At 45.1% G+C, this 14,188-nt stretch overlaps 1 protein-coding gene across 2 annotated transcripts; it reads left to right on the top strand.

Annotated features, from left to right (window-relative positions):
- The first annotated feature begins 915 nt into the window (after positions 1 to 915).
- On the top strand, positions 916 to 13,961 carry hook2 (hook microtubule-tethering protein 2). Of its 2 annotated transcripts, XM_079177239.1 has the most exons (22): positions 916 to 1,100; positions 1,945 to 2,027; positions 2,632 to 2,704; positions 2,856 to 2,906; positions 2,999 to 3,131; positions 3,474 to 3,541; positions 3,886 to 3,951; positions 4,119 to 4,199; positions 6,969 to 7,135; positions 7,403 to 7,543; positions 8,409 to 8,610; positions 8,753 to 8,863; positions 9,584 to 9,671; positions 10,232 to 10,298; positions 10,651 to 10,788; positions 11,899 to 11,986; positions 12,463 to 12,497; positions 12,585 to 12,667; positions 12,752 to 12,855; positions 13,164 to 13,286; positions 13,372 to 13,443; positions 13,701 to 13,961. In XM_079177239.1, the coding sequence occupies exons 1-22, from the start codon at positions 1,056 to 1,058 to the stop codon at positions 13,827 to 13,829; spliced, it is 2,148 nt and encodes a 715-aa protein (XP_079033365.1). In that variant the 5' UTR covers positions 916 to 1,055; the 3' UTR covers positions 13,830 to 13,961. The 2 variants fall into 2 exon arrangements, 1 of the variants encoding a protein (XP_079033365.1); XR_013767474.1 differs by lacking the exons at positions 13,164 to 13,286; positions 13,372 to 13,443; positions 13,701 to 13,961 and having other exon boundaries at positions 11,899 to 12,306; positions 12,752 to 12,810.
- The last annotated feature ends 227 nt before the right edge of the window (positions 13,962 to 14,188 follow it).

The following is a 14,188-nucleotide window of genomic DNA, read 5'->3' as shown; positions in this document are numbered from 1 at the left end:
ATTTTGGCTACTTAGAGAACATGTCTTAAGATTTTACAAAACATCTGTCATGGGCAGTGAGCTTTGGGGCAGCCAGTTGTGCGTCAAGCTTTTTTCAATCGCTGTTTGTCAACTAGAGCCATCCAGTGGTGCTTTAAGGAACTTTGAATATAGCAAAAAGGAAACAGTGGGGGCCCCAACAGAGATATTGGCCTCCATTCAATGTTGAGATTTTCTTTATTAAACAAATAAATATCTGAATAGTAGCCTAGAACTACTGTCCTTTCTTTCTACTAAGGTGAAAAGATGGCATTTCTCAATTTTCCGAGTGTTTCCCACCAGCTTTGATGGATTCTCACTTAGTCTTGTCGAAGGTATTAACTGGTAGCTCTCTCTCTGTTGGCTGCTGATATTTTGGGGGCATTTTTGATTATTAGTCTCATTAGATAATATTGGTTTTAGATGTCTCTGGGGTTGCTTTAAGGTACACCTTTGGTGAATTCATGTAAAATGATCTTATTAGAAATGTTATTCCTGATTTTATAGCCATATTTTTCTTTAATTCTGATTTCGAGGGATGAATGTATTTGTTGTATCTGTTTCATATGTATCTGTACCCCATTGTCACTCTCACCTATCTTGTCCAGAATACTCGTAAAAAGAGATTTTTCACATCAATAAGCTGGCTGACGTTAAATTGTGAATAAATGAAATAAAAATCACGAAGTTCATTATTGGGTCCTCAGCATTCAAGCTAGCGGGATTATGAGAGCTTAAAAAGACAGCAGACTATTATTGTCTTCGTTATTGTTGTTTCATATCATGACCAGACGAGCTGACCCGCAGCTCACAAACAACATAATCCGTTTCCATGAGAACGCTCTTAATACGGAAGCCCACTTGGATAACAGGAGCTGAAACGCGAAGGAGGGCAGGAGCAGCAAGAGGCCGTGGCTGAACAATGACTGACGTGGAAAGTGTAGGGAGAGAGTAACAAACTTCGGTGGATAAAAAGTCGTGAAAGCCAAATCCATCGCCCCCTTAAGCTGCTGTGGGCTTTGACTGGGCACAGCACAATGAGTCTGGATAAAGCAGAGCTGTGTGACTCACTGCTAACCTGGGTAAGTTTGATGTTAGCGAGGTGTCCTAGCGAAGGCTAACCGCCTAACAGGTGACAGCAGGTGTTGCCAATGTAGGAGGAAATTAATCGTTTCTTTTGCAAGTGTAGGCCTCGTTAATCGATAAATATCCGTTTTATTGACCACGTAGGTTAACGCACAAGCGAGAAAAGTTGAGTTCGGAAGCTAACCGTCGCGAGCCAGCCAAGCTAACTAGCTAGCGTTAGGTAAACCTATTGGAAGTTTGCTGTCGGTGGTCTGTTTTAGCTTGTTATCTGCACCAAACTGACTGTGGTGTCAGCAACGTTGACTGCCAGAAAAACAGACCAAAACAGCTTAGTGTAAGCTGAGAGACTCACGCAGTAATGTTAGGTTATCCAACATAGTCACCTCTCAAGAGCAGGGAAAACCCACCTGTTTGGCACTTTTCCACTCAAAGGCCAATATAGGACTAAACTAAGACTCCAGCTAATATTAATAGCTTGCTATGTAGGACTGTACCCATGTAACTTCTTAGCATCTGTCGTATAAATAGTAGAAAGAAAGACTGAATGGGTTTAGACAAAACCCCAGTTTTTGCTTCTACCTGCAGTATTTGACAGTTTTATAATATCTCTTTGTATGCACCCACTTACTATTTACAACAATGGCCGAGAGGAGTTTATGTTTGTGGAGGTTTTTCCACACATCGAACGATTAAACCCACATTCACACGTTCATCAAAGTGTATGCGTTTTATTCTGGTGTAGCTTTGGATTACCGTTGAATGAAATGTGGCTGTGCATCAAGTGTATAAGCAGCTTCACCCAAGGTTCCTCCACTGATTCTCTATGTCTTCATCTTTCAGATACAGACATTTCAGGTGCCGTCATGCAACAGCAAGCAGGACCTGACGAGTGGAGTGGCCATTGCACACGTGCTGCACAGAATGTAAGGGCTGGCATTATGTATTTAGTTGTAGTATTATAATTAGTTTGATTATCTAAGTGCGCGGCATGAGCTTGGGTGGAATGGCTGGTAGGAGTTCATTCAGAGCCTTCTCACTGCTATTTGCTTATCTGTGTGATTTGCACTAAATTGCACTTTTTGAATTGCACACGGCCGTTATCTATGCAAAACTTAAACCGCTTAAAGACAACGGTCTGGATTTGTTAAAACATCGATCTACTCAAAAAAAATAAGACCTCTCTGTCCAGACCCGATCACCTTTGTAACTTGTCGTGGGACATTTGTGTTCCACACAGATAAATAGACATGAACATAACTATTTATGAATCAAAGCAAATGTTCTTTTTATGTCACTTAAACTTCCTTAACTATTTAACGTCAATGCCTAACCGCAACCGTCTTGCGAGAGCGTCGCATCTCGCAGGTTTTCCTTCCGACATGTGATGGTTCTACTTAAATGTCACCGTGCGCAGCGGAACAGAAGGCCCCGTGGCCCCTCAATGCCCCGTGGCCCTCTGTGAATCTTCATGTCCAGAGATGTGTCGTCCTTATCGTCACCGGAGTTCTCTTGTGCTCTCGTTAACAGAGACCCCTCTTGGTTTAATGAGACGTGGCTCGGCAGGATCAAGGAGGAGAGCGGGGACAACTGGCGCCTCAAGGTAATTTGTGAAACAGCGGGATGTGACAGAATACCTTACGGCCACCTAGAATTACCAAGATGTCTAGGCTTTTATTTTTACTTCCTTTTTCCTCATTAAAATGAGGATCAAGATTGTGACTCTTAATTTTCTTTTCTTTTTGTTCTTTCAGGTCAGCAACTTAAAAAAGATTCTGAAGAGCATGCTGGACTATTACCTTGATGTAAGAGGACTATTATTTTTTACTAACTTTGGCACTTTTAGTACACTTTTTTTAAATTCACTCCTAATCCTCACCTCACCTTCCACGAACAGCTGCTCGGTCACCAGGTATCGGATGAGCACTTGCCAGACGTGAACCTTATAGGAGAGATGGGAGACGTCACTGAACTGGGCAAGCTGGTGCAGCTCGTATTGGGCTGTGCTGTCAGCTGTGAGAAGAAACAAGGTAGAGTGTGGAGGAGGGGGGGGGGGGGGGCCGACTTGGATGCAGCCGTCTGTGAAAATATCTCACAGGATTAACTCGCATCACGTGGTTCTTGCTTTAGATCAGTCATGGTCTGATCATCACAAGTTGATAAACTGATCACAATCCCAACCTAGAGACAAATTACAATTCAGAAAAGACAAAAACTGATCGTTTGTTTATTCAAACATCCGCTTGATGAGCACTGGTTCTCTGAAAATACTGATAAATGCAGTGCTGGTTCGTTTTTTTTAGGAGAATATTTGTGTAAATCTGCATTTGGCTGCACCGTCACAGCTCTCTGTTGTCTTCTCCTAAACACAGAGCAAATCCAGCAGATAATGACACTTGGGGAATCTGTCCAGCACGTTGTGATGACAGCCATTCAGGAGGTAAGTGCGCCTCTCGCTTATCCTCTCGGTTTCTCTCTACTTTGCATTAATCCCAGCTCTTAGTCATGGTTAATTCACAATCAAAGAAAGCCGGATAAGCATGAGACTGAACAGAGTCCCAGAAACCCTACTCTGAGGTATTTCAAGCATATGTTTAGTGTTTCCTTGGCAACCATAAGGGCTGGAAATGTCGTGAACGTGGAGAAAAAAACAAAACCTGTTCTGGGTTTTTCGAAACAAAGTTATTCCAAAGAAAACCCAATAAAACTGCTTTTGTGAACGGGTATTTTGCCTGTAATTTGAGCTTATCATTGACTTTGTTGTGACTGCTTATTTTTTTTTAGCTATTATCAAAGGAGCCTTCATCGGAACCAGGAAGCCCAGAGACCTATGGGGACTTCGACTACCAGGTGAAACTTGCAACTCTTTATTTCCCACTTCTTTTTTTCTCCTTACTCAGCAGATCTGTTACATCTTTCTTTCATGTTCTGCCTCACCCTTTTTATTAATGTTTACTCCCGCCCACCGGTATGTCATCTCCTCCTGTCTTCGTGTTCTGTTGGTTCTGTGTTCGCAGTCCAGGAAGTATTATTTTCTAAGCGAAGAGGCAGACGAGAAGCTGGACCTGAGCCAGCGCTGTCGAGACCTGGAACATCAGGTTGGTCCGCCAAAAGGCGTCTACGTATTACTTGGCAAACACTTTCCTGAGTCATTAGAAGTCTTGTGATTTTAGTCCTGTTTGATTTGGCGATGCACACAGTTACTGATGGTTACATCAAGTGCATTTTAATACTACAGGACCCAGAATTCTTTGGGCAGCAAACACTCCTTTAACAGAAATATACTAGCTAGCAGCGACTGGTGTATCTGATTACCGTGCAGTCAAACAAATCGACATTTGTTTGGTAGAGAAATCGGTCAATAATTGAGCTTTTTCCATTATAATTTGAGGAACCGCAATCTGATTTCATGCTGTAGTTTTCTACACAACAGGGCAAAGTGAAGTCGGTGTCCTTGCTGAGGAGTTGGAGGTGTGCATCCTGTCGCCTGCCAAAAATAAAACCGCCCAGAATTTCTGTTGTCTTGTGTTGTAGACACCTTTTTTTGAAGATCAGTTGCTGTCTGCAGATCTCTGTGGCAACGGCACTGCATTTCCTGTGATTGCGTCACATTTAAAAGTTGTCCTGTGTATCGTGGGTTGAACTCTTTACTGTGAAACTACAGCAGAACGCATTAGCAGTAGCTACACTTGTCTCTTCAATGGGACTTTTTTCATCCGATCATGCCAGGACGTGTTAACTGTCAAGGCATCCGATCAGCAACAGCGAGGTGTGGACCGCGTGTGGGCACAATCCAGACAATTTAACCCCCCCCCCCCCCCAAAATGGAAATGGAGTGGAGGAAAACGGGAGCTGGAGCACAGCTGAGACCAGCTGTCTGAGTCGTGTTAAGTTACTGCTGATAGAAACACCAACAGTTCCTGATTCTTCTGCTTTTAAATAACAAAATAACGTATTTTTTATTATGAAAAATTTAGTAGAAATGTATCCATCCACCGCTTAACTGCTGCTCTTTGGACTGTGTAATATATCTGATCAGTATCCAGGCAGGCAGGTTGCATTAAAGTGTTAAGTGTGGAGACACACACACATGGACACACAGCTGAGTTCCATTCTGATGCATCAGATAAAAAAAGTTACATTAAAAAAAAGACAACCTTGGCCTCTGATACGGTGTTGGTGCAGTGAATGGTGAGGATGATATCGATGAGATACAAACAGTTTGAACCCAGTGCGGGAATGGCGGACTCCGCCGCTCAAATTAAAACTACTGTATAGAGAGGTAGCTACTGAATATACATACTTTAGATGGCTGTTGCTGAACAACTGCTGACAATAAATGGTATCAAAGACTGGGATTGAATTCATTAATATAACAAGGATCCCAACTTTAAGATGGCATAGTGGTGCTTGGCTTTCTTTTTTTAATTTCCATTTGTCTAACAAAGCTGTTGGCACCATCTCAAACGTCGAAGCTATTTTTGGGATTCTGGAGTAATATACAATCACTTCCCAGAGGGATGGCCAATATATTGGCAGTATTACGGTATTCTGATATGAGACTGGATATTGTAATGCCCTAATATGGCGTACATGTTGTCTTTTCCTCCTTTTTAAAGGCTGCATTACAGTAAAGTGATGCACTTTGTGAACTTACCAGACTGTTCTAGCGGGTCTACTACTTGCGTCACCCTCTTAGTCATAATATCCACGTGATCATTACTGATGAGTATTGACCAAAAGTCACCAGTTGTCGATATGGAAGGTTTTGGTCAACAATGTGATATTTTCTCATTTCATCTTTGGATGTACCTGACCTTCTGCTGTGCTGTGGCAGCATGCTGTTGAATGTGTGTGCCTGCGGCTTCTTTCTATTTTATTTCTTTGCTCTGACCCTTTATTGATTATTCTGCCATATACTTTTGTTTGTGTTCTCACAGCTTGTTTTTGCACCACTGACTGAGAGGGGACTAATTTTGTGCGTTTCAAAGATACATTTTAGTCAATAGTTGCATAACATCAAGATAAAACTGACACGTTGCCTTGGGATGGAGCGGTAGCCAACAATAATTTGTACCGCTCTCAGCCCACCTGTTTGTTTACTTACTGAGCCCACGCGTTACCGATTAGTCATTTGTGTTGTTTTGCAGGCTATTTACTGTTGCTGGTCCTCTGCTAAAGCATGCAATCTGTCCTTAAAGTTCAGTGTAGGGTTTTGCTGTATTCAAACTGGAAAGATGTCCAGCAGGTAAGTACACGCTCCGCCTTATTTTTAATACCGGAATGCCAGCTTGTCTAACTGTAACTTCACTTCAGCCCGACACAGACATAATATAACTCCTTTGAAACAAATGGAACATTTCTTCCCCCCCTGAACTATAACAGTGTAACCAATATTAATAATGGTCCTCACTGAGCTTTACATATTCCTCCGTTTTGAATCATGAGAATGTGGCTTTTGACCCTGAGGGTACTGCTAACAACTTCCCCATTGAGAAAGTTCCCGTCGCAAACCAGCTGACTGACTAGCTCTTGAAAACTTGAGCATGTGAAATGAGAACGAAGCATGTGTTCGAGGTCCTCTAAGCATGAAAAGTGGCGACCGTGTCGCTGTGTATCTGTTTTTTCCTTCCGTGGATCCGTCGTGTGCCGGTACTCTGGCTTTTGTCGTGTTTTATTCTCAGAAAGACGCCCGTTGCTCATGTCAGCATTATATTTTATTCTTTAAGTCAGCGTCGAGGACTTCTCTTCCTCCCTCCCTTTTTGTACGGCTGTATATTTGTCACTTTGTCGCACCTCCATCGCTCGCCTCTCCCGGTCTTTTACACCTGCTTTCACGGTGGTTGTCTTCTGCGCTTCTCTCTCAGTTGTCGGTGGCTCTGGAGGAGAAGTCGTCCCTACAGGCGGAGACGCGCTCGCTGAGGGAGAAGCTGAGCCGCTGCGACTCTCTGGACGTCTCCACCACCGCCATCACCGGCAAGAAGCTGCTGCTGCTGCAGAGTCAGATGGAGCAGCTCCAGGACGAGAACTACAGGTACAAGCGGGTTACATGGCGTAGTGTTGGCACCAGCCCATGAAGCCCAGGGTTTCCATCTAGTATGCAATGCATGAGCAAACACTACTCGGGCCTTTACATAATGGATGTATTTAGTTCGCATAATTAACATCATGTACACATGCAAATGAAATGCTTTTGCTGGATCATATTGCTCCAGTTAGTATCTCACAATGAGCCCAGTCAGTTTACTCAGTTACACAAACAACTGCTCTGGTGTCGTATATATCTCTCTCTCTCTCTCAGACTGGATAACAGCAGAGATGACATGCGTGTGCGGGGAGAGATTCTGCAGCGCGAGGTGATCGACCTGCAGCTACGGAACGAAGAGCTGACCAGCCTGGCGCAGGAGGCCCAGACCCTCAAAGACGAGATGGACATCCTCAGGTGAGGCCGCACTTTTGGCGTTCTTACAAGTTCCCCGGCCCAGTCGAGTCGAGTTGATTGTGGGGAAAACGGCGCCGGCCTTCTCACGAGCGAACCTCAGAAAGTCCCGCTTGGTGGCCGTTGAATCACTTCTGTGTTCTTTGCAGAGCATTTTGGGGATTGTGTAATGTCAAACTAGGGAATACACAATACATTGAGGGCTTTTTACATTTGAATTAATATTGTCTTCCATGCAAAAGATCTTCCCTCTCTGAAAATGTGAAATATATTGGCTGACAATAATTGTTGAGCTCTGGAATTGTTGTTAATAAGACCACAGAAACTTCAATCAACCAGTCCTTTTATTGAGCTGACGCTTTACCAGCGGCAGTATATCTCTCGTCTCTTTTAAAGGATAAGTCTGGAGTTATTCTACATTCCTGTTACCATCAATAAAACCCATGAAAATATCAAAACCCACCGTCCTAAATACTCACTAGCAGAAAAAAGACAAAGAAGTAGAAAAGTATTGAGGGACCAACTGACACATTGTTGGTTTTGATCTTTTCAAGGGATTTTCGAGAATGCAGAACAACACCAGCCTTCTCCTTTAAGCAGTAGTTCATCTATTATCAATTTACACTCACAGAAACACAACTCCCACTCTGCCCACACACAGACGTCCATTCAGCTCCTCTCTGACATCTGTGTCGAGAATACGAATTTCATGCATTGACACCGGCCTGCGTCAGAGTTGTTGCTTTTCAGTAGTTAAGTGCGCGCACACACACACGCGAATGTGAATGTATTGTGTTTTTAGCTAATTTCTGAGCTGGTACTCAACGCCTCCCACACGGTCCCCCCGGTCCCCCCCCCTCCCCCTCAGGCACTCGTCTGACCGGGTGAACCAGCTCGAATCGGTGGTGGAGACGTACAAGAGGAAGTTGGAGGATCTGGGGGACCTGCGCAGGCAGGTGCGCCTCCTGGAGGAGCGCAACACGGTGTACATGCAACGCACCTGCGAGCTGGAGGAGGAGCTGCGCAGGGCCAACGCTGTCCGCAGTCAGCTGGACACCTACAAGAGACAGGCAAGCTGTGGAGAGGGAACGGGCGGGGGGGGGGGTGTAAACACGGTCTGGTTTCTGCACGTGTTTGGAAAACCTTTCAGTTTCTTCATTATACCCGGCCCTCGCCAACACAGACTGATAATGTGCTCTCCTCGACTTGCAGGCTCACGAGCTCCACACCAAGCACTCGGCGGAGGCCATGAAAGCTGAGAAATGGCAGTTTGAGTACAAGAACCTTCACGACAAGTATGACGCACAGCTGAAAGAGAAAGAAGTGAGTCGGCGAACGTCGGCGGGAAATAAAAAGTTCAGCTGCGGTGGGGAAAGAATGAGCACTTTAGTTTTTATTTAAGGCTTGTTATCAGTGTGGTACAGCTGAATTCACCGTCACACACACTAAAGCCCTGTCATACCGGACCACGTTACATGCTGTGGTGTCGATCTTCATTACAGCGGTCTTTTGTGGATCAACATTTGTTGTGACAATTGCAGGACGCACACATGCAGGAGGGAACTGTTGCCAGGCAAATCCCATAGTATTCTTCAGTGGACTCCCACGTCATGTGTCAATTCTAGCACCTTCTGCAAACTGACAGGAGTGATTAATGTCCTCGGTTACTGGTGGGAGTAAATACGGAATACATACTGTACTGCCATGAAGTGTACATTTACTTTGTACTGGTGAGCCGAGAAAAAAGAAACTCAACGTTCAGTGGGGTTTTGTGTGGTAATGTAAATCTGATTTCCCCCAATTACTGCCCATAATAGTCTAAATGTAAAATGACATTGAGTCAGTTTTCATGTGCTCTGCTGCTCTAACACAGTCTTTGTGGTTATGTGGTACGCATCTTAACCATTAAACTACCTGGTAGCCAAGCGTTCCATTCCACGCATGGCAGTTTCATACTTTCTCGAATTTATAGATTGCTTATGACGTACAAACTGAAGCGGCCTGAAATGATGCCGAGGTGTCTCGTTGTGCTTCGTTCCTCAGCGCCTGATCTCAGAAAGAGACACACTGCGGGAGACTAACGACGAGCTCAGGTGTGCACAAGTCCAGCAGAGGTGTCTCAGTGGATCTGGTGAGTTGTAACTGCACTCCATTCAGAAACAAAGAACTGATAACTACTAAAGTAAATATCCACTTGTGGTAGAATACATTTTCCTTCAACAGCATGTTAAAGTGGGCTGTCGGTGTATTACCTACAGGAACAGGAAGGAGAACCAGCACAGAAGCCGAGCAATGTGCTGCTGTGGAACCAGCAAAATGTCTCTTAAGCCAGCTAAAAGAAAATCAGTTTGAGTTAATGCTATATTTAGAATATTTTCACCACTGTTAACTTACCGGCAGCCCCTTCTGACGAGTGACTGAAGCCATTATCGACGCTCTTTTCAAAGCCACAAGACTCCTTTTGACAAAAAGTCCTGTTAGTTTATGGTGGGATTCGAAGATCTGTAAGACAGCAAGGTAAAACTATTCTAAATATAGCGTACACTAAAACTGATATTCATTTCTTTTAGGTGTCAACTTTTTTTCCCCCCTGGATTAAAAGCAAAATATGCAAATTGGGGGTATTTAATGAAATAGAGTTAAGTTACCCTCAGACGCCTAATCTCTCTCTTTCTTCTTCTCTCTCTGCAGGAGGCTTGTGTGACAGTGGTGTCACAGTTGGAAACCTCGCTGCAGAGATCATGCCGACTGAGCTCAAGTACGTCTGTACACGCATGGGTTTAGGGGTTCACGTGTTCATGTATTCAAGCGTAACCGATGAGATTTTCCCTCTAAACCCGGAGCAGACATCACATTGGTGTCACCATCAGTAGCTCAGTCGTGCCCTACATTCACCGTCTCTAGTCTGAGGCGCAGTCGGCCCCTGAAATAGCAACACATGCCGGCGCTTCACTTTTGGCCTGGGTGTTGTCGGACAAAGGCGCGGCGGACGCGCCAGACCTTATTTGCCTCTGCCGCTCTCTGACCCATTTCATCTCGCCTCCACGGTATCCCCCCTCCCCTCACCTGTTACTTCCCCCTCGCTTCTCAATGTTCTTTTCCTCGGACAGGGAGACGGTGGTGCGTCTACAGAGCGAAAACAAGATGTTGTGCGTCCAGGAGGAGGCCTACAGGCAGAAAGGAGTGGAGGTGCAGGCTGAGCTGGAGGAGGCTCAGCGCAGCAAGAACGCCCTGGAAACTCAGAACAGGTAAAGGGGGGGAGGAGGTTAAGTAATCATTTGTGGTTGTGTTAGGCAATCGTTCCCTTTCTAGGTCACCATACTGTGTTTTCCTGGACATTAAGCTGGTTGTTTGGCTGATAGTAGGAGTGAGATCTGCCTAAATGTCAACTCACCCTCTGGACTGTGTGCTCAACTGAGCTGTGTGGGCTGGACTGGAGGACAGACGGCAGAAAGCCAGATTGTCCCTTGACTGTGTGTGTGTGTGTGTGTGTGTGTGTGTGTGTGTGTGTGTTTACATGCCTGTGGGCATGTGGACATGTGGGTGGACTGCGTGTGTGTGTGTGTGTGTGTCCATGCAACACCAGGCCCAGGGTGTGGGAAGCATCCTCAGCAACAGTAACAGGAGGAGAGGAGTGGACTGAGCATGCTCAGTAGAGCAGAAGCAGTGAATGGACAGGCCGCACACTTGGGGGAACGGATGAACACTGCCTCCAGCAGATGTACACAGATCCACACGATGCTTTGCATACATCTTCCACCCACAGTGCACACCTCTCCTCTGTGGAGACAGCACAGCCATGCCTAGAAGAAGAATGTCTTTTGTGCAGAATAACAGTTATAATGCCATAAGTCATGAAAAAGAAAAGAAAAACAAGTTTAATGTCTTTTGAAAATGTATTTGACAAAAATGGAGGCTTTACATGCTTTATGTATTGAACAATTGACATGGTCTCAGGCGAGTCAATCATAACTTCCTAGTTATTTGGTGACTTCAAACGCTTTATTTGGAGCGAGATTTTAAATGAGACATGTAGAATAAAATGTTCTTTGATGAAATTTCACAATTTGAAACTTCGTTTTGGCTTCTTTTTCTGACGGAAGCGTCACACACGCCCTCAAGGACCCTCGGCAAGATAATACAATAATAACTTTTTTTTACAGCTTTTGGTTGTGATAAACGGTGTAGTTTTGGTGGTTGTTTGACGAAAAAATGTTTTCCAATCACCCTGGCGGGTTTTGGGGGGTTCAGAGGGTTAAACCTCTTTGATTTATCAGTTATTCGTTTCTTCTTCTTCTTCTTCTTCTTTTCGCTCTTTCTGTTCCTGACATTTTGTCTTGTCCCCGTTTGTCTCCTAGATTAAACCAGCAGCAGATCTCAGAGCTGCGTTCTCAGATCGAGGAGCTCCAGAAGGCGCTCCATGACCAGGACAGCAAGACTGAGGACGTGAGTCAGGAGGCCTCCTTCTTTCTCCTCTGCCCGCTTTTGTCACAACTCCTCTCATTTCATAGAGCAGCTTCCTACAATCACGTTGACCGAGTATTGAGAACACGGTGCGCATGTGAAAACAATGTTTTTGATCAACGAGATGCATGCCACATGGAGTACATTGAAAAGAGAACTGTTGACAACACTTGGCTGTTGACTGCAGTGTTGATGCATTTAACCCATGTTTGCTGTGGTGATTCACTGTTAACTCCTGCTCCCTCTCTGCCTGTCTCTCTGTGCCTGCCCCCGTCGATCAACTCTGCCAAAATCAGGCCATCGTAAGTACGGCCCACCCTCCGTCCAACTGGCCCACGGTTCAGCTCTCAGCTTGATTTAATTTTTTTAGCAGCTTATGCCGAGTGTATCTGTGATTTTAAGAAAGCGTTGTGCGTTAGTTTAAAGTTGAATGTGTTTTTTTCTCTTCTTCCATGAAGTCCTCCTTGCTGAAGAAAAAGCTTGAGGAGCATTTGTAAGTACTGCTCCTTACAAGTTATTCATCCGTGTGGGTCCCAAACAAAAGTGATTATTATTAATATCACTCTTGTGACTATTTCAGGGAGAAGCTCCATGAAGCTCACTCGGACCTCCAAAAGAAAAGAGAGGTCATCGACGACCTGGAGCCCAAAGTGGACGGCAACAGTGAGTCCTTTCTGCCCAATGTTCGCTTCAGTCGCCGGTGTCCGCTCTTCTCTTCCTTACTTTATCTCCCCCCCCCCCTCTCAGTGGCAAAGAAGATCGACGAGCTCCAGGAGAGCCTGCGGAGGAAGGACGAGGACATGAAGCAGATGGAGGAGCGATACAAGCGCTATGTGGAGAAGGCGAGAACGGTCAGTCCACCTAGACGGAACATGTTGTCCTCAGCATACGACTCTAAAAGCTGAGGGTTCTTTTTTTCACTGGTTTAAGAAACACACATGGTCTGAAGACACCGAAGTTTGAAAATGGGTGGTGTGGAGTTACAAAGTAGCTCGCTCATCATCTGCTCGAGACTACATTAGCGGGCTCCTACTTTAACCACAATGCATCTTGACCGCAGACAGGTTGTGCTAGATTAGGTTAATGCAGGGGCCAGATTTTTATAAGGAAGAAGAATGTGCGGAATAAAAACAGTGGGGTGATCGTCTAATGTGTGCAGGTGATCAAAACCCTGGATCCCAAGCAGCAGCAGCAGCAGCAGCAGCCGGTGCCGGCGACTCTGGGCGTTCAGGCACTGAAGAACCAGCTGACGGAGAGAGAGAGGAAAATCAAGCACCTGGAGGTACGAATGTTTTTGGCACAAAGAGAGAAAAGTAGGTCACTCCGGCTCTTTAAATCTCACTAATGCATGATGATCTGTTGCGCAGCATGACTATGAGAAGAACAGAGCCAGGCATGACCAGGAGGAGAAACTCATCATTACTGCATGGTACAACATGGTAAGTGAGTGTACAAATGCATAAAAACATGTAAAAAGCCTGAAGGAATTATTTTACGGTTTTCATGTTTTGTTCTTTCTCTGCTGTGGAATAAAAATTCATGAAACTCGTAAAAGACATTCGAGGCCAAACAAGGATTTCTTTTTTTTTACTGCAGAGATGAATTTGCATGAGACACAAGTCCTTACTCTCCACATTGTTTTTCCACCGCCCACCCCCCCGTTCTTCACTCTTCCTTTTGTCTCTCCCCTCCTCAGGGGATGGCGTTGCATCAGAAAGTGTCTGGCGAGCGGCTCGGCCCCTCTAACCAGGCCATGTCCTTCCTCGCCCAGCAGAGGCAGTCCACCAACGCCAGGAGAGGCCTGACACGACCCCACCCCAGATAAGACGGCCAGGCAGGAGAGCAACACTTGCTGAAAGGAAGCGTGGAGAGAACGAGGTGATCCATGGTAGACTTCTCCTGAACTCTCCTTTTTTTTCTTTTTTTTTAAAACTGGATCGCTGCACCTCAGAGTATTCTTCACGCTGCTGCTGCCCCCTGCTGGCTCTTAATGGTACGAGAATGTTTTTGTTTCTCTTCGGAGCCCTGGAGGAGAGAGATACTCTGCTGTTGATTAGATTCAGAGTCGACTCACAAAAAACGGAAATGAAAGGAGTGGAGGGAGCTGTGGGGCCTGAAAATAGGCTGTCTCACCTTTTAAGGTGACTTTTATTTCCTCTGTAGCCTCGTGGACTGTTTCTTTAA

Source organism: Pholis gunnellus, assembly GCF_910591455.1.
Source record: "Pholis gunnellus genome assembly, chromosome: 17".
NCBI lineage: Eukaryota > Metazoa > Chordata > Actinopteri > Perciformes > Pholidae > Pholis > Pholis gunnellus.
Note: the sequence above shows the minus strand (reverse complement) of the source record. Positions and strands in the feature narration are given on the sequence as shown.

Bases quoted from the DNA above. Each gene is read 5' to 3' on its own strand.
- hook2 (XM_079177239.1), top strand. From the start codon at position 1,056: ATGAGTCTGGATAAAGCAGAGCTGTGTGACTCACTGCTAACCTGG. The intron at 2,907-2,998 runs GTAAGAGGACTA...TTCCACGAACAG, and splicing joins TGCTGGACTATTACCTTGAT to CTGCTCGGTCACCAGGTATC. The intron at 7,544-8,408 runs GTGAGGCCGCAC...CCTCCCCCTCAG, and splicing joins GACGAGATGGACATCCTCAG to GCACTCGTCTGACCGGGTGA.